The sequence below is a fragment of the Gallus gallus genome, chromosome 2 (genome assembly GCF_016699485.2).
Source record: "Gallus gallus isolate bGalGal1 chromosome 2, bGalGal1.mat.broiler.GRCg7b, whole genome shotgun sequence".
In the NCBI taxonomy this organism is placed as follows: domain Eukaryota; kingdom Metazoa; phylum Chordata; class Aves; order Galliformes; family Phasianidae; genus Gallus; species Gallus gallus.
The window spans coordinates 115,103,302-115,123,450 of record NC_052533.1 but is presented as its reverse complement, the minus strand read 5'-3'; the positions used below and the strand labels follow the sequence as shown (position 1 = coordinate 115,123,450).

The 20,149-nt window shown below is 37.7% G+C and overlaps 1 protein-coding gene across 4 annotated transcripts in view; it reads left to right on the top strand.

The window, feature by feature from the left end:
* Window positions 1-20,149, top strand: part of ARFGEF1 (ADP ribosylation factor guanine nucleotide exchange factor 1) — an 87,474-nt gene that overhangs the window by 46,018 nt on the left and 21,307 nt on the right. For all 4 annotated transcript variants that reach the window (XM_418283.8, XM_040691065.2, XM_046928359.1 and 1 more), the window contains 13 exons: window positions 603-837; window positions 3,579-3,678; window positions 3,799-3,938; window positions 4,063-4,171; window positions 5,493-5,694; window positions 6,870-6,981; window positions 8,210-8,415; window positions 8,516-8,600; window positions 10,459-10,630; window positions 12,121-12,272; window positions 15,101-15,229; window positions 18,458-18,616; window positions 18,988-19,138. In XM_418283.8, coding sequence (XP_418283.3) covers window positions 603-837; window positions 3,579-3,678; window positions 3,799-3,938; window positions 4,063-4,171; window positions 5,493-5,694; window positions 6,870-6,981; window positions 8,210-8,415; window positions 8,516-8,600; window positions 10,459-10,630; window positions 12,121-12,272; window positions 15,101-15,229; window positions 18,458-18,616; window positions 18,988-19,138 — 1,952 coding nt within the window. The remainder of the gene's footprint in view (window positions 1-602; window positions 838-3,578; window positions 3,679-3,798; window positions 3,939-4,062; window positions 4,172-5,492; window positions 5,695-6,869; window positions 6,982-8,209; window positions 8,416-8,515; window positions 8,601-10,458; window positions 10,631-12,120; window positions 12,273-15,100; window positions 15,230-18,457; window positions 18,617-18,987; window positions 19,139-20,149) is intronic.

The following is a 20,149-nucleotide window of genomic DNA, read 5'->3' as shown; positions in this document are numbered from 1 at the left end:
ATAGTTAAATTTTTGCAATTCATTGCAAAGCACAGTGTGGTCATGTGCCAACTGTACTCTTGATGTCATGCATCATGTCTGTACGAAGCAGGTTGTTACTGTGGAACACTTGACAATGCTACAGTTGCTCGATTTTGCTAATGCCACACTTAAAATAGGCAAATTATGTATTTTTGCTGCACTCAGAGTGGGATGGGGTTAGTGACTGATAAGTAGCGTAAAATAACATTCTTAGAGGAAACAGATGCATTGAGAAGCAGCAGGTTAAGGATGTTTTCATTATGGTCCTTACCTTTCTTTTCATGCTGGGGGAAACAGGGAAGGAGAATGAATTCCTGAAGTCACTTGTTAGCTTTTGGTAGTCAAGATTCTGTAGATGGAATGGATCTTTTAGATGAGATTTTCAGAGTGCCATTAAAGTGGAGAAATAAGTACTTCGTGCTCTAAGGAAGAATAGTATTGCCTGCTGTTGTCACTTTTATTAGGTGTGCCGTGCTACAGAAGAGGGTGGCTCAGTAGTAGTGGAAGCAAACAAATTGTTTCAAATTTGTGTGTGTTTCATGTACGTTATTGGGCTGATCTACTGTTTAATTTTATTCTAGATCTCATGAACTGCGGTCAAAGATTCTTTCATTGCAGTTGCTTCTGTCCATTCTACAAAATGCAGGACCTGTCTTCAGGACAAATGAGATGTTTATTAATGCTATTAAGCAGTATCTTTGTGTTGCACTGTCAAAAAATGGAGTCTCATCAGTTCCAGAAGTTTTTGAACTTTCACTTTCCATATTTCTTACCCTTCTCTCAAACTTTAAGACTCATCTGAAGATGCAGATAGAGGTATGTTACGTGACTTCCTAATTTAAAGGTGTGGTGGGCTAAGTCTACTTCTGTCTCTATTTATATGTAGCTTGGTGTTGCTTAGAGAAATTTCTCTTTCTTCCTGAATTCCGGCTTTTGTGCAAGACTTTCCAGATCAGTCCATGCAAAGAAGATCTTTCTTAGCCAGTGGCAATTGGTGAAATATCTTTGAAATCACATTTGAGTAAAATGTCAGCATTTACTTCGAAATAGTTACAGATTCAGTAAGATATGCTTTGTAACATCAGAAGTGACACTTCAGGCAGTGTCAAGTTGAGTAGTTAAGTGGAAAACTGATGGGAAAATTTTTCTAAGGAGGGCTATTTAAAAAAATTACCATCATATTTTAACTTGAACATAAAACGAAGTCTTGGAATAGAAGTAGGCCATTTCATCACTTAAAAGTAGACATTTACATAAACTAATAAATTTTACTGTGCAAAACATGCCTTGATTTACAGATAGTCTCTTAAGTGTGGAAGTCAAGTTTGTGAAAAGATGCTGAGAAATGTAGATAATATTCTAGTTATAAAGACCTTGAATTCATGGATTTCTTTATCTGTGGATGTCGCTGTTAGAGTTGATGTCTCATGAAAGCTTTGGAGGAAGAATCCAGTTTTCCTGTGCTTGATACTGCTAAATGCCTATCTATTATAAAGTATAGTTTCAAGAAATCTATTCTTTTCCCTGACAGTGAGTAAAGAATTTTCTTGCAGCTACTGATCCTAAAGGTTATTCAAAAGATGTGGGTAGACAAGTAGATATCTTCACATTCAGTTTTTGTCTTGGAGCTGTAAGGAGAGCCATATGCTCTGATTTACAGTATGTAAAATCTATAGATCTTGGGATTGAGGCAGCGTTCATCATCTGTTCAAGATATTCTTGGCATATTTTAAAGAGTAATTTCAGATTCTGTTTAAAGTGACCCTCCCTTGGTCTTTTGACTTAAATTTTCCACTAACAGTGTCCTCTGACAGTTAAATACTAGGTCTTACTTGAATTCTATTGTACCTATATTTCTAAGTGGGTCACTGGATGTATTTGCAGTAATGTATGGCTAATTCTGGTATGCTTTCCCTTCCCCCTACTCCTTTTGCTTTGTGGTTTTCATTCAAATCTGGTCTTAGGTATCAAAAAATTTCAAGTGCCACTTGTCTGTGCGTAACCATCACTGTCTTTTGGCGATGGTGAATAAGCTAGCACTTCTTTTTATTAGCAGTTGACCAAACCAATTGCTCTTTTCCAGTTTAATTTTTTGATATGCTAGAAATAAAAGCTCAGCTCTATAACATGATTTGCCATAAGTGACGTAGTGCTCAGTACTATTTTTAACTAGTTAAAGGTATGTAATCAGCACAACTTTGAGAAATTGTTCATCATGCGATATGCTTTTCCAAAGCTGACATTAGAAGCAAAAATTCCCCATAAGAAGCATAGAGATCTAAAGCGTCTTCAAAGTATGCAGACTGTGCAGCTAATTTCTCTTGTAGCTTGAAATGTTTTTGTACTTAAGATGTTTATCTCTGCTTTTCCACCCCTTTTGCCCTCCCCAAAACTAAGAATTGCTCATAGCAGGACGTATGTTAAAATTGTCTTCCTCTGTTTGGATTCCATAAAGTTATTACCACATTACTCTCAGTGTTTTTAAATGCTTAAAATTATGCTCCACTTACAGTAGTCTTTGATCTGTTATGTGTTGAATCTCATATTCTCATAGGGATCCTTATTAAGAATGTAACCGAGGTTGTGCTTTGTGCATTTTTTAATCTAAAGAGGCCAACAAAATGAAATTATTTTTAGTGCATTTTCCTTGTGGAAAGGCCATACCATCAGTGTTGCTTGGAAATCAGTGTTGTTTTTTTTTGTTTGTTTTGTTAGTTTTGTTTTGTTGTTTGCTTTTCCAGAAGTATGTGAGTTAAAGTGAAATGAGCCTTGTACTTATCTCTAGCTGGTGACTAGCATGGAATTTGGAAGAAGTGAGAAAAAGCCTGCTATACCTGCTAAGCAAAACCAGTTGAAACTATTCAGGTTATAATATTAATGCATGTGGTGAGGGCCCAATTGAGAGGGGATTTAAATAGTCTCACTTCTAAACAGCAGCATCAGCACTGAAGTAATTTCTTGGAAAGTTAATATCTGTTTTGGAAGATGAACTTCCTGTTAATGGATGTGCTGCATTTTTTTAGTGCTGTCTGACCAGTACTTTTTTGATGCTGCTGTAGAGTGATCTTCCTGTATCAGGATATCTCCCTTCTAATGATACTGATACTTTAAATCAACATAATTTGCCGTTCTTTACATCTGTGCCATATCATTATCTTGTAGAGAAAATAGTTTGTGATGGGTAACGTCTCTTTCCAAATCTTAAATGATTTTGAACTCTAAAAGTATGTTAGATTTCCTGTTAGGTTAAATTGACTTTAAGTATTTCACAACATTCTTGGTTCTTCTGATTTTGAGTGATCAGAGTATAAAACAAGTTTTTAGCTGTCCAGAAGTACGTAAGTACTAATTTGAAGTCCTGATTCGAACATAAGAAACAAAAACTGTATTTCTAACTTTCTATTTCTAACTCTTCTCTTTATTTTCTTATCTTCTGTTTTTCTAGAATGCTGCTTTTCTGTTATCCATGTGCTTTTGGACTTATGTGTTGGAATATTAGCCATCAAATTTCTCTACAGTGCATGTAACAGATTTTTTTCCTCTTCCTGAAATAATAGGTTTTCTTCAAAGAAATTTTCCTCTATATCTTGGAAACATCTACTAGCTCATTTGATCATAAGTGGATGGTTATACAGACGCTGACACGGATATGTGCAGGTACTAAGGTCATCTTGGTTATAGTTTTTACGTTTTTATTCTGAAAACCAAATCTGTACTTGTCTTTTCTTGAATGATGTAGTCTTGGTTCCAGGTTTGACAATGTCACTTTGTTTATAGATGCCCAGAGTGTAGTGGACATCTACGTGAACTATGATTGTGATTTAAATGCAGCAAATATATTTGAAAGGCTGGTTAATGACCTATCAAAGATAGCTCAAGGAAGAGGTAGCCAAGAACTTGGCATGTCCAACATTCAGGTAAAAAACAAACAAACAAACAAAAAAACCTGCCAAACCTTTTGAAATTTCATGTTTCTTGAAATGATAAGTTAAGACTGAACTCTTTGTTCCACTAATGTATTTCTTTTGAATTTTTTTCTAGGAATTAAGTTTGAGGAAGAAAGGATTGGAGTGCTTAGTATCAATCTTGAAATGCATGGTGGAGTGGAGTAAGGATCAGTATGTAAATCCCAATTCTCAGACAACACTTGGTAAGACATGAGACATCTTTCTTTTGATGTAAAATGTAAAAACGTGCCACTGGAATTTAGTGCATTTCTACAGTATTTTGATATTTCTAGTTTCCAGATTGGTAAAACCTCATGCATGGATCGATGTCATTTGTATGATCTGTCTGTCTTAATTGTATGAATTCCTATAATGCTGTTACACTGGAGATTACTAAATCCTTTTATTTCACATATTTCTAACTTGAAAGAAGACCATAAAATGTAATTTGAAATGCCTTTAGTTTCATATTGATTAAATTACTATTCAAGCAACCAGGATGGAGGGTGATTTTTTTCTTTTCAAGGCTTCAGGGAGACCTCATTGCAGCCTTCCAGTATTTGGAGGGAGAGTATAAACAGGAGGGGGGACAGCTGTTTACGAGAGTGGGCAGTGATAAGATAGGGGGGAATGGTTTTAAACTGAGACAGGAGATTTAGGTTGGATACTAGAAGGAAGTTTTTCACTCAGAGGGTGGTGACACACTGGAACAGGTTGCCCAAGGAGGTTGTGGATGTCTCATCCCTGGAGGCATTCAAGGCCAGGCTGGATGTGGCTCTGGGCAGCCTGGTCTGGTGGTTGGCAACCCTGCACATAGCAGGGGGGTTGAAACTAGATGATCACTGTGGTCCTTTTCAACCCAAGCCATTCTATGATTTATTTATATATAGCTAATGAAATTTCCGTTGTTGTAAATAGTGCAGTAACTGAATCACTACTTGCTTTATTCTTGTTTCAGTCTGGCCTGAGATGAAAACTATTAAGGTTATACCAGGATTTTTATGTTAAAGGCTTAGTTTGGTAGTTGAAGGAACAATGTGGAAGTGGAAGCTTAGAGGTGGTTAGCACTACTGTCATTGAACTGTGTGAGAGCACCAACTACTTGTCATGTGTGTTCATAAACATTTTTAGGCAGTCTGTTTCAGAAACTTTCAGTGTGATTTGCTTCGTGTCAAAGGTAACTTCCACCTTGAGAATAAAAGGATCTGTAACTAGATTTCTAAGTTGTTCTTGTTTTTTTCCTAAGTACTACAGATTATCGTTGTAATTTAAATATCAAATACATGATACACTGAAAGAATCCTCCTTGATGCACTGTAGTGATCTTTTGCTTATTTTCCCAATGAAAACAAAACCAGAGTATTTATGGCAAAATAAATAGATCGTTGATGATAACTGTTTTAATTTTTAGGAGCCTTTAGAGAGGATTTGAAAAATAATTGAAGAATTATTTTGACTTGATTTCAGTTTCTTTTCACTTGAATGTACTGTATTTCCTATATACGTAATCCTTTCAATTTGTAGGGCAAGAAAAACCTACAGAACAGGACAGCAATGAAACCAAACACCCTGAGACAATTAACAGATATGGAAGCTTAAATTCCCTGGATTCTACTGCTTCATCAGGAATTGGCAGCTACAGCACACAGATGTCTGGCACTGACAACCCGGAGCAGTTTGAGGTCCTAAAGCAACAAAAGGAAATAATAGAACAAGGAATTGACTTGTGAGTGCCTTTTGTCACCCATGGGAGGGTGGATTCTTTTGGAACTATGAAGATTCCTGGGTTTTTCTTCCTTCTCCTCATAGATACTCATCTTGTGTTAGGAAAAAAACTCTGGATGTAACAGCACTTCCTCTGGTGAAAGAGTGCTGAATGGTGTCCCCTTTGGAGCCTGTCAACAGTGTTTTGTGTTAACCTAATTCCTCACAGATAGAAGATGAGTACTCTGAATGTTTGTTCTTTCTTCTCCAGACCTGCTTGTCTAAAAATAAGATTTTTAATTGGTATATAAAGAACATTGAACTCACGTGATCAGTTAAATAGTACCTATTTTGCTGTACACATTACTGGCGGAAGTTCAAATAGTCTCCTCCTAATTCATTATTTTTTTCATAATTTGAACAGTAGGTTAATATCACTGCTCATGGATTCTGACATGAACCTTCCATGCGATTTCAGAGTTGTCACCTCATCTCTTCATTGAGATCACTTTAAGCAAAACTAGAAGTTTTCTGTAGTGTAGTATTGAGACTCTGAAAAAACATGCCTTAGACCTTCAGTGTTTCAGTTTCTTTCTGCTGCTTGGTTCCTTGTCTAGTGCATTTCCATTCCTATAGGCAACTCACGGATATATAGAGTCGTTCATAGAGACAAAAATGAAGAGCAGCAAAGCATAATTATTCCTTTCCAGATCAAGAATTTTCTGATTTTGTGGAGTGTATGTTTTTTTTTTCCTGGAGATAACACTTCAAAACATGCATTTTATTTGTACGTATATGTACGTATATATTCATATGTATACATGCATATACAGTTCTGGAATGTGCAGTAGACATGGAATTCTAGTTTGTTTTTGTTAGATCAGGGAAGAGCAGAAACAGAAAATCAGAATAAATAATAGCTATGTTTAGTGGGACCTGCTTGGATGCCCTGAGGGCATTTACATAAGAAAGAGGTAGAGGTGGCCATTCACAGGAGTAAAAAATCATTGTCTGATGAAGGGAATAATCAGGAATAACTTAGTCCTTTCTGATACATTGTTTGATAAAGGGAAAATACTTACGTATAGATTTTTGATCTCTCATCCAAAATTTATTTAGTCTTCTTTGTTGAAGCATTTATGGGTTTGTGCATAGGTAAGAGAGTTAACTCATTCCGTCCTGATCTTGATTGTACAGATTCAATAAGAAGCCAAAGAGGGGGATTCAGTACCTGCAAGAGCAAGGAATGCTTGGCACTACCCCTGAAGATATTGCTCAGTTCTTGCACCAGGAGGAGAGATTAGATTCAGTAAGAGAACTGTTTTCCTGATGTTTCTTCTTGGTTATGCTGATGTTTTGATATTAATTGCCAGTCACATGAGTGTTTTGAAGTGTATAATGTGCTTGTGCAGTGGAGAAGGAAACTTCTGTCTTTGAAAGTTTGAGAAGTCATGGAATTAGTAATACAGTATGAAAGAGAGTTGTATCCTGTCCTATGAGCATCCTACAGTTCAGTGGAATGTAAAAAGACAGGCCTACTTGAGCTGACTCAAGACTTGCTGGTGTTCCTAGGCCTGTATTTTAGTTAACTGTATTTATTGAGTCCAGAAGGGGACTGCCAGAATTAACTGTACTTTATAGGCAGCTTAAAAATAATGTGGCACTGACAACGTGAAAAGTGCATTTGCTGCCTCCCAGTGGAAAGCTTTTTAGTCTAGATGCTGTGTTTGATTTGATTTACTGCTAGGGAGCTGTTGCTGAATTTTGGGTTGTCCTGCAGTATCTGGTAGAAGAGGATGGGAATATCTTACATTGGTATTGTCAGATAAGACGTGGCTTTCTTAAACAACAGTCCACACCACTGTGCTTAGTAGCCACCCAGTTGTTTCCTAAGGAAAGGTAGGCATATACCCATGATTGCAGCTCTGGCTTCAGTGATGAATTTCAGTACTGGAATTTAGAATCAGCCACCAAAAATGGTTAACCTCAGTTTACATATACAGACATCCTTATCTGAATGCAAAGTATTTTTCACTAACTCCTTTTTCTGAATCCAAAGTAGCACTGATAGTGACACTGACAGTCATCGGGGGATGTATTTGAACACGACCAACATATATTTGGGCATGGCTTTCAGGCATTTGAAGTCTGTACTGTAGTGGGAATCAAGTTCATGTTAGTAAACCTTTCATTCCTGTAAGTTCCCTAGCTATAGAGAGCAGAGAAAGGAACAGTCACTGGTAATACCGTCTTTTGAACATGTGGTCTTTGTCTAATAGAACAAAATGGTACGAGTCAAATCAGAGAAGTAGAAAAGCAGGCATATAGAGCATATAAGAGAGCCTTGGAATAGCTAAGCAAAATGCTTTGCTTTAGAGAGTAGAGGAGAAGCAGCAGTGTGTGTCTGAGCTACATTCAGGTCTTTCTTTTTGTGTAATGTATTGGCAGTATGAGTCTGTTGGTCTTATTCTGCCTACCTCTCTCCCCTTGTTCCCAGTGTAAGTGTGCTAGTTTGTGTTTCTCTGTTCTTATTTTAGACTCAGGTTGGGGAGTTCCTGGGAGACAATGATAAATTCAACAAAGAAGTCATGTATGCATACGTAGACCAACACGACTTCTCAGGAAAGGATTTTGTATCAGCTCTACGTCTGTTTCTGGAGGGATTTCGCCTTCCAGGAGAGGCTCAAAAAATTGATCGGCTAATGGAGAAATTTGCTGCTAGATATTTAGAATGTAACCAAGGGTAAGCCATGCTTTATCTCCTGAACTTTGGAAAGTTGAATAATAAGTAAAAGTTCCTAATATGTTAAATTTGCTGTTATTTTTCTTTTTTCTCAACTCAGGCAAACTCTTTTTGCTAGTGCAGACACTGCATATGTCTTGGCTTACTCAATTATCATGTTGACAACAGATCTTCACAGTCCACAGGTATGTTGCTATGGAAGTATGTTTATCATCTGTAGACATCCAACTTTCAGCCTTTTTGACAACATAGTTATAAAAGCTTAATGTACAGTTTAATCACAGAATTACAGAAATACTTGGGTTGGAAGGGACCTCAAGGATCATCAAATTCTACCTTCCCTGCCATAGGCAGGATTGCCAGCCACTAGATCAAATACTAGATCAGATTGCACAGGGCCCCATCTAACCTGACCTTACACACCTCCAGGGATTGGGGCATCCACAACCTCTTTGGGAAACCTGTTCCAGCACCTCACCACTCTCTCAGTAAAAAACTTCCCCCTGACATCCAGTTTAAATCTCCCTTCTTTTAGTTTAAAATCATTCCCCCCTTGGCCTATCTCTATCCAACTGTGTAAAAAGTTCATTTTCCTCATGTTTATTATCTCCCTTTAAATATGGGAAGGTCACAGTGAGGTCTCCCCACAGCCTTCTCTTTTCCAGACTGAACAAGCTCAGGTCTTCCAGCTAGTGTTCATAGGAGAGGTGCTTCAGCTCTTGGATCATCTTTATGGTCCTCCTCTGGACCTTCACCAAAGGCTTCAAATCTTTCCTGTGTTGGGAGCCCTAGAATTGGATGCTGTACTTCAGCTGGGGCCTCACGAGGGCAGAACAGAGGGGGACAGTCACCACCTCCACCCTGCTGGTCACTCCTTTTCTAGTGGAAGCCAGGATACCATTGGCTTTCCAGGCTACAAGTACACACTGCTGGCTCAAGTTAAGTTGTTCATCAACCAGGACCCCTAAGTCCTTCTCAGCAGGGCTGCTCTCAAAGAGTTCTTCTCCCAGCTTGTGTACATATCTGGGAGTGCCTCGACCCAAGTGCAAAAGCTTGCACTTTGCTTTGTTGAACCTCATTAGGTTCACAAAGGGCCCACCTTTTGAGTTTATCAAGGTCCTTCTGGATTGCTTGACTTCCTTCTTATGTATCAACTGCCCTGCTCAGCTCAGTGTCATCAGCAAACTTGCAGAGGATGCACTCTAATTAGTGTCATTGCTAATGATGTTAAAGTGTAGTAGACCCAAGATAGACCCCTGGGGGATACCACTCGTTACCAGTTTCCTCTTGGATGTAGAGCCATTGACCATTAACCTGATTACACCCTTCTAATCAGTTCCTTATCCACCTAAGTCTACCCTTCATATCTCTCCTATTTAGAGATAGGGATGCTAGTATGCACATAAAACATACAGTAGGTGAAGTTTGTGTGCCTTTTAAGTAACGCTATTCTCTTCCATGGATATGAAGATTTTTAAGTTGTTTTGGTTAGCCTTTTCTGTAAGGTGTTGTTTCCCTACCTTGTGTTGGATATAATGCTGAAAGTAGTAATCTACCATCTCAGAGAGAACTTGTGTAATTACTTACCCATTGATTTTAGCACAAATCTACTCCTAATTTCAGACAGTTATGATACAGCCTTATTTCAGCAAACAAAAGCTCACTCCCGCAGTGCATAATATTTGAAACTTTAGTAATTAGCCATCATTATTTAAAAAAAAAAAAAACTGCAAAAAGTATTCAATTCTGGGATTATATTTAGAACAAATAGTCTGGTCTGTATGAAAACAGTGTATTTTTTGGTAACGTATGGCTAATATATCTACAGACCCTACTTGAATATTTATCAGTGTTGTAGTGCCTACATGTCCATGCACCATGATGTAGATTTGATAGAGAAATCTTGCATATGTTGGATACTTAACAATTTATTTTGAATCAACAAATTCATGGTAACTTATCTGTCCAGTTGCTTTTAGGCAGTGTTTTAACTTCTGTGGACATGCTTCTTGTTTGTATTAAAAGATTCTTTCTGGTTTTCAGGTTAAGAATAAAATGACAAAAGAACAATATATTAAAATGAATAGAGGTATCAATGACAGTAAAGATCTCCCTGAAGAATATCTGTCTGCTATCTATAATGAAATAGCTGGAAAGAAGATTTCAATGAAAGAAACAAAAGAATTAACAATACCTACAAAATCCAGTAAGCAAAGTAAGTAACTGCAGTTAGCATTGGCTCTTCAGTGTCATGTAACTATATCTCCTATTTAAAATGAGAGAACAGTGAAATCAGTATGATTTATATAACTCAATAATAGACTTACGTAACTCATGTCATGTTCTTTTACTTGACATTAATGCATGTTGCTACCTTCAAATGTGTGTTAAATGCAACTGTTTATTTTCACTTCCCTGTGCTACTGAATTTCTGGTTTTTAGTGCATTGAGTGTGCTGAATATGGGTTCTGCTGTTGACCAGCAAGAGGGAGATACATATGAGGGCTTCATGAAATAGGAGTATTGTCAAATAGGCATGGTGCAGAGCAAACACAGTAATAGTACCTTCTGGTTTGGGGCTAAGCATTGTGGTGGTTTTTTTGTTTGTTTTTTTCCTGCAGTAAGCAGACTTCTTCCAAAATCTTTCATTGTTCCATTTACAGGGCCCTAGCTGACTATGCTTTTCAGATTATATTTTCCTCCCTCTAATACCAGATAGACGTTCTTGTGGTTTGCACCATGTGAAAATTCAGAAGTTACTCATTCTAGCTGTTAGACAGAGATTATTAAGAGAGACTGTTGTTTTATTCCTAATGAAGCCAAATTTGTGTATGTTTAAGCAGAAGTCCTAGGTTAGTCTTTTGAACAGATTGCTTGCAAGACATTTTATCTGGAAAAAACACCCATCCGATTTTCAATAATCACTCAGTTAATTTTTTAATTACAATTTTTAAAAAGCTACGTATATTAGGCTTCAGTTTGTATTTCTTGATAAAGTGGGCGTTCCACTACTGAAGGGAAAAGGTGGAAAAGTAGTTCTCTGAGAAAAAGGATGTCCCTGTACTTCTGAGGTTTGCTGTGGTGATGGCTTGCTATGTAACTTCCATTCAATTTGAAGTTAACTTAGTGGATATGATTTTTATTTGTCAATTGAAGTGATAGAGAAGGAATGGTTTTTATGCAAATTGGGTCCAAATTAGGTTACATTTCACACACAAACTTGTCTTAAGTTAAATTATGTCAATATCCTACCTTGCTGATGCATTAACTTAATTACTGTTTTACAGGTGTGGATAGTGATAAGATAGGGGGGGAATGGTTTTAAACTAAGACGGGAGATTTAGGTTAGATATTAGAAGGAAGTTTTTCACACAGAGGGTGGTGACACAGTGGAACAGGTTGCCCAAGGAGGCTGTGGATGCCCCATCCCTGGAGGCATTCAAGGCCAGGCTGGATGTGGCTCTGGGCAGCCTGGTCTGGTGGTTGGCAACCCTGCGCATAGCAGGGGGGTTGAAACTCAATGATCACTGTGGTCCTTTTCAACCCAAGCCATTCTATGATTCTATGGTAACTTTGGAGAATAAAGAGAATACCAAAAAAACACCCAAATTCAAGTATGGAACTTGATAGAAAATTTCTGAAACTCCAGAAGATGCCACTGCTATAGATGTACAAATGTAAAAAGAGGAAAAAATGTGTTTGCAGGTGTTGCCAGTGAAAAGCAGAGAAGGCTTCTGTATAATCTGGAAATGGAACAAATGGCTAAGACAGCTAAAGCTCTTATGGAGGCAGTGAGTCATGTTCAGGCACCATTTACCAGTGCAACACACCTGGAGCATGTGAGACCCATGTTTAAGGTGAGCTACATTTTTGATACTTAATGCAAATGTCACGGAGTTTCTTCTTCATACAAAAAGCTGACAGACAGAATTTGTTGAAAATACTGAAGATACATATCCGCTGTGTTTTGATTCTTTTCTGAGTTATTTAACATGTAAAGGGAAGAGTGAACTTCTACTGCAGTTCCGTTTACATTGGGGTTTGAGGAGTTTGTGTGCCTTGATACAGTGGAAAAATTCGGAGGAGTGTTGAGAGAAAAAGAAGTGTAAAGAGTAGTTACAAACTTGAAATAATGGAATTTTTATTTCATGTATGGAGATGTAGTCCAAACAATCTCAAACTATCCCAGTCTGTTGTTGAGTCCCTCCTGCTGCTCTGAAGAGTGATTACTTCACATTTTGGGGGAGCAGTTATCAGGGCACTGGGGGTCTCTGAGGGGCACTGGAGGGAACTGATGTTCTCTGTTTCAAATGAGTATTTCAGAGGGACTTAGGTGGTTGTCCAGTTTGGGGGCAGGTAGCTAGACCTGTATTAAACTTGGATGGTTTTTATTTGTTTGCTTTTAAAACTTGTATTATTCTAAACAGCCTTCCTTACCATTATGTAGGTGCAAAGTTACCTGCAACCCAAATGCCTTTTCGCATACCAGTGACTCAGTTTTGTAGTTATAAAATATGCTCAATAGCTTACTGTGTCAGAGAATGCTAGTGGATGTAATCTTTGGCCACTAATTAATTTTGGTAAAGTGATACTGAAAGAGATCGTTGTGCTCTTTCTGTACGCTCTCATTTGCTGCCCTTGTCCCAGGTGCTCATATGACCCCTTTGTGAACTCATCCAGGGAGTTAAATCCTCAGAAGACTACCCTGAAAAGAGACAAATAGTTCCCTGATGCAGTGTGCTATGAGGTCAAATTGAGCTTTAGGCCCTGGCTAGAGAGGGAATGAGGATGTAGCTGTGAAACTGCTGTCTGTGAGGCAAAATTCTAAGTTGTTTATCACCAGTATTAATAATTGGTAAGTAGTTCATTACTCCATACAGAATAATGCAGAATGAAGCCCTTGATTAAGATCTAGTTTCAGACGTTACTTAGCAGAGATGTACTGTATGCCATTTCTCTCTGCTGTCTTCTTAAAGACTGAAATGAAATAACTTGCATACAGGCACGTAAAGAAATCATAGATTTTTTGTTTCCTATTTGTATTGCCAGCCCTACTGATCTGACATTCCTAGCCTTTTGTATCTGAGAAGTTCATTTGTAAAATCCCTGTTTTTTTCAAAGAGCAAAATATAAACCATCTGGGAAACACCCTGAACATCTTCTGTGAAGTTAATAAGAGACGTTTTCTTGTTGCCATAAGCTAATTAAAGAACTGATGACAATGCTGTACGTATGTTGGAGGGAGAGATGTCTTGCCAAACGTGAGATGCTGAAGTTATAAATGCTTAATCTCCTGTGGTTTATTTAGACTTTATAATTTAGATTTCAGCAAATGTTCTAAATTTCTACACCCATTGATGATAAAGTAAAACTTATCACAGCTGTATAGGTAGATTTGCCAAATGGTTAAATCAGAACAATAGTACACTTCATGCAACCATCTAAGCACTCCAAATGAATTTTCACCTTTCATGACAAAAGTCTGTTATAAATAACAGCGTAAATGTAGTTACAAAGCATAGCATAATGACCTCTCAGTGGTTCTTTACAGAGGAAAGTATTTCAGTTTTGCAGTATTTCTCATTGGTTTTGGTTGCATTGATGAAAATTCAAATAAAAGGAAGTGAGGAAAAAGAAGAAAAAGTAATACTGCACTTCTACAGTGTGCAGTAGGGAATTAAGTCCTGGATCAAGGAGTTCATCTGAATTCTTTAACAATGTCCCAGGGGTATGTTCTGATGTGTGCAAGTTTTAAGCGGTTTATCAAGGTAGTGCTTTGGGAATTACTAGCTTAAATGAATCCAGAACTCTATGATGAATCGTTTTCACTTGAAATTGCGTGAAGTCTGTTGCTGCCTGCTGTGGCCATTGATTCTGTCTTGCATCTGCGGTGTCTTGGGGTAATTATTGCTAAAATTATTCTTGATACCCTGTGGTTTCCTCTTCAGAACTGCATGTTGTTCTGACAGAATCCTTTGCATCTTCAGATCCCCTTTTCTGCATGTTGGAAAGGGAACTTAAGCCACAAGGACAAAAGCACGTGTATTCTCCTGCCGTAATGTCTAGCTGAGTGTAGTATGCTTGCAGTCCCACCCAAGGCATGAGGAAACACTGGCCTTATATGCAGCCTTCTACTGTCTGAGAGTAATTGTAGCTGGATTAATAAAATACATTGTCTTACGCATTACTTTTTTGTAACCTTGTTGGTTTTTTTTTTAACCAGGACGAATGTGACTTACTGAAGTCCATAGCTTTCTTTGCAATGAAACACACTGTATGCTGCAGAGTTGAACATGCCTGCTCTTGTCATAATTATTGGCTCTGCTTTTATTTCTTGTTCTGTGAAGTATTCATGTAGAACAGATAGGCTATGTAGGGAGTACCAAAACTGTAATAGGCATTTAATTGACATAACTTTGGGGATAGTTTTTTTTTTAGCTATCTGAAGTTGACTTTTTGTTGGTTGCTGTGACAGTGGTTCTGTATGGGAATGTGTGTCTGTATTACTTCTATTTTTTCTCTCTGACATCTCTCGTAACTTCTTCCCTTTTGCAGAAGGTAACTTCAAGGTTTATTATGAGTTGAGGACTGAATTTAAGCTTCAGCAAAGTGTTGAAAATGTAACATTTATTCTCTTCAAGTACTAGCAGTTGTTAATGTAACTTCTGTTTTGCATGTGTTTCAGTTGGCATGGACACCTTTCCTAGCTGCCTTCAGTGTGGGTCTACAGGACTGTGATGACACAGAAGTTGCATCTCTTTGTTTGGAGGGCATACGGTGTGCCATCAGGATTGCCTGCATTTTCAATATACAGGTAAAATAATAAACATTAAAATTAAGGTTGAGACAATACTTGAAGTAGCAACATTGTGTTAGTATTGTTCTAAAAGCTCTTGTTGCTGAAGCTGTACACTGTAATTCCTAGAGGCTGCTCACTTCTGTGTTTACTATAGTCTTACACCAGCTGATCCTTAAGGGTTCCTTCCAACAGAAATCTTTCTATTATATTTGACTGAGAGTGTTTTAAATAAAGTGACATCTTTCCTGTCATTCTGTGGTAAATGCTGTCATGCTGATGGACTGAATTTTTGTTTCCCCACAAGTACTTCCAACAAAGTACTTCTTTTCCAGCTTTTTTTTAGTGTAGGTGATATTATGTAAAACACGGCTTTCTAGGCTGTTTCATAAGTAAAATAATATTGCTGTGAACTGTATTTGAAATACTGTTCTCAAATACAGAGACAAAACACTAAATTGAGACTTTAATAATTGGGTACTATTTTAACCTTAATGACAATGGAAATGTTTTTCCTGACATAAATGCATAAAAATGTATTTTGCATTAAGTGCAGTGCCAAGAGTTCCAGACTTTTTGTCTCTAGAGAACAGTAATTCTGATTAAATGTGAGCTTTGTTTTTGGTTGATTGGTTTCGGTTTTTGCTTTTCATTTTAAAATCATAGGTAGTAAACGTACTAAGTGACAGACTACTATGCCATAAGCCCTCCAAAGGGATAAATGAAGACAGGAGTAATCTAATCCAAATTCGTGTACTATTTCTTGTTTACAATTAAAAACAAAAACAATAACCCCCTCCAGTTTACCCCCTCTCCAAAAAAAGGAACATGTAAGGCGAACTTAAATACAAACTGTTGAAATGTGATAAGACAATAAACGCTTCTCTTACCTCTATTCTTTCACTCTGATACAGTAAATTAGTTAGCTTTCAGAACTAACGTGGTAAGGCACATAGGGAATTTTCGTATAGCTACTTGGTGTAGTGGTTGGCAACCCCACACGTAGGAGGGGGATTGAAACCAGATGATTGTTACGGTCCTTTTCAACCCAGGCCATTCTGTGATTCTATGATTTCTCCCTGTCTTTTCACTTTGTTTTTTTCTTTTTTGTCCTGAACTGAACAGACGTGAAGTTGATTAACAAAGCCTTCCTTGAAGCCTACAGCTATGCAGTGAAATTCACTTTTCTGTTATTTTTGTTTCTAAATTGCAAACATGGAACTGCTGCAAATATTGGTTTCAGCAGCTGCAGAGGTTCCCTGTCTGCCCTGCAGAGGTCTGTCCTTATTGGGGTGGGCAAGGACATGTTTGCTTCAGGATCCCAGTGTTCCAAGAACATAGAAGAAGCAATTGCACCTTTCCGTTAGTTTGGTGCAAACTTCACTGAATTAGAGGTGTTTCAAAAGAAATGCTTCTCATTGTTTTCTGTTTATTTCAATTCAGAACTGATGTTCCTTTCTAGTTTTCTGCGGGAATTCAGTTTTATTGTTACTGTTATAAGCAGTACTGGCTTCTTGATGACTACAGTACAGTACAGGACGTGATTCCATTACACAAGGTCCTGATGAGGTGAAAACATTGTCTGACTTCAGGTGCCAGAGAGTTGTGGTGGTTTGAAGTAGTCTGGCAGGTCTGTGCTTCTGTTAAATTAAGGATCCTTACTCTTGGAAGCACATTTTTCTTGTGCCCTTGATTGGTACTGGTGAATAAACATACAGAACTTTAGATTAGTCTCACAACAGTTAACCATTACTTTACATGCCCAGAGAGGCAATGAAGGGAGCCAGATGCTTAGTTTTAGTTGTGTAACTACACAATAGAGTTTAAGCTGCGTGTGCTCACCTCTGACCACAGTAAAACCTCTCTAAAGGTTCTGTTTTCATTACTTATACTGTTAACCTCAACCTGTCACATTCTGTGTTTTTTCTTTAAGTGGCTGGGACAAGATGTGCATGTAAAGGATATGTGCAGATCAGTTACCTCATCTGTTTTAATTTCTGTTTGATAGATGCATGGCTTAGTTTTTCTCTTTTAATTAGATGGCTTAGAAAAAGGATCAGAAAAGGAAGGGATATATGTATGGAGCAGAGTGGGAAGGTAGAGATAAAAAAATATATCCCTTTTTCAGAAGATAAATAGTTTGTAGACTCCAAAACTTATTCACTTAATACCACACAACTTCCACTTTTATGCTTGTGCTTCATTTGCTGTGTCTTTACCCGCGTGCTCTGTTGTTGTAGATGGGGCTGAATGGGACAGCTGTATGGCTGTGTTGGAATTCAGCTCTTGCTGCCCTCTGTTGTGATATTCCTGCTCCCTCTATAAAATACGTTCTGAGATTTTTTTTTTTTTTATATTTTGTTTGTTGTTATTTTGTGCTGAATGATTTTTGATTTAAAAACAGTCTTAGGCATTCAAACAGTTAAATATCTTTCATAGTTGCCGTCTGTTTCATTGATTTGCAGTCTTTTCACTTTTTCAACTTTGGGAATCGTACATGACAGAAGAGTCAAATCTGCTTGTGAGCTCAGCTGTAATCCCCTTTCTAGATTTGTGATAGGTTTATATGAGACCTGAGGTCTTTCCTTTGGTGTTCATAGCACCCTATACTTAGAAATCGGATACCTGTGTGTGGCATACTCCCTTTTGTGCCTCGTTGGTGGATTTCATCTGCATAGATTATAGACCTGTTGCTGTTTGCCCAGCTGTAACGGTCGTCTCACATGTTTCTGAGGTGTCCGAAGTGTGTAGGTTAAATCAGATATTTTTTTAGCAATTCTGCAGAATTGGCAAAAAGATGCTTTATAGATATGTCATTTAGACTGTTGCAAAAAAAAAAAGTAAAAATTGGGAGAATCTGCTAAGGCAGCATTTTGAGAAGAGGTCCAGGTGCAGTGAAAGAATGCTAAAAGCTTAGCTAAGAAACTGTGTTTCTTCTGAACCAGCATCCTCTTTCGGGGTGGAAAAATAGTCCCTGTAACAAACAGACTTAGAAAGCTAATGACCTTTGTGTCCTGCATGTTCTGTGCTGTCACACATTATACTTCATGCTCCTGAGTACAGGGATCCTGACTTCAGCCTGTAGCTTACTGCAGAAGAATTGGTGAGACTTTTGTTCTGTAAAATGCATCAGAAATTCAGTTTAAAAAAGAGAAAGGCAAATTGTATAGTTGTTAAAATTACATATTGTACTAAAAACAGGAAACTGAGAAAATGGAAAGCAAATCTTTTTTCTCTCCTTTGTAGCTTGAAAGAGATGCCTACGTCCAAGCATTAGCAAGATTTACATTGCTTACAGTGAGTTCTGGTATTACTGAAATGAAGCAGAAGAATATTGACACAATTAAAACTCTCATCACAGTGGCTCATACAGATGGAAACTATTTAGGAAATTCCTGGCATGAGGTACCAAAGTTAATGTTTTTGAGCTGTAAGAATGCTTACTGAGTTTGAATGTACTCGTGTGTTCAATTGTGCATAAATAGTGTTCTATCGTAAAGTGTCACATATATACTTTCACACATACATTACATAGAATTGCTTATTCTGCAGCTGGCAGAAGTAGCAAAACGTGCCCAGCTCTGAGAAAAAATTGCAAGAGACTAATGCTGTAATATTCAAATGACTTCTCATTTTATACTGAAGAGCAAGAATACTGACCTTGAACACTTGTGGCAAAAGAAAGATTAATTTATAAACATCTGCCTTCTGGTTTTTGTTTTTACTGTTTTCAGCTACTTTTTGTTGCTGACCAACTTCTTTTCTCTCTGTACTAGATTCTGAAATGCATCAGTCAACTTGAGCTGGCACAGCTAATAGGAACTGGAGTAAAACCTCGTTACATCTCAGGGACAGTGCGTGGCAGGGAAGGTTCTTTTACAGGAACAAAAGATCAGGCACCTGATGAATTTGTGGGGCTAGGGCTGGGTAAGTAATGTAGATACTAAGTATTTCATGTGCAGGCACACATCAGTTTGCACCTTGTTTTCATTATTGGTGACTGTCAGATTCAAAGATCTGAGTGTGAGTGATCCTTCTGAAATGATGTCTATATGTTTATCTTAAGCTTTGAGTAGGCATCTCTGGAATATTTGTTTTGCTCTGTCAACTATTATCACTGGGATGAGAAAGTAGGAAATGTTGGGAAATTGTACTTTATTTCTCTTTAAAGCTGATCAAGTAAGAATGTATTGCTGATCTTATGACCAGATTAAATAATAATCCAGAGTTAGCACACTAAATATTGTACCATGTATGAAGAAAGGTGTAGGGTATGGAAATACAGGCTGTATAACTCTATTAGAGTATTAGAAATGTTCAGTTTCAAGATGTTGCTAGGTATTTCCTGCTTTGTGAGTGACTTTATCTACAGTCCAGCAAAACCTTTGTGTTCCCTCAAGCTTTATCGTTCTTGCAGTGTTCTTTCAGAGTAGTAATGATTGTTTTACTAGTTACCCTTTAGCCCTCAACTCATCCTCATTATCCTCCTGCAGTTCTCACTTTGCAGTCAGCCCTTTTCTTTCCATCGTGCTCTGCCTTGGCCTGCCTCACCTTGCCAAGATCTGCTGAAGGGAAACCTTATCCCTGGAAATCACTGCATCTGCCAACATCTCATATACTGTGCTTCTCTCTGCTCTCATCACATGCATCCTGCACTTTAGTGTTCCCTGATGACCGATCCAGTTTTGCTTTTTCCAAGTACTGAGAGTATTTCTACATTGCAGTGACAGGCCCTTAAAAATTTTAAGTCCTAACAGCTCAAGAATGTAAACTGTAGTCAGGTGTCTCTAAGTCATACTTGCTAGTCATTGGTGTAGATCCAGCTCATAAACATTTTTTTCTCCTTCTGTCAACTATATTTCTAAGGAATATAACGTATGCCCAAATGCATAAAAACATTTCTGCCCAAATTGAATTTCTGGGATGCTTGTTACTATA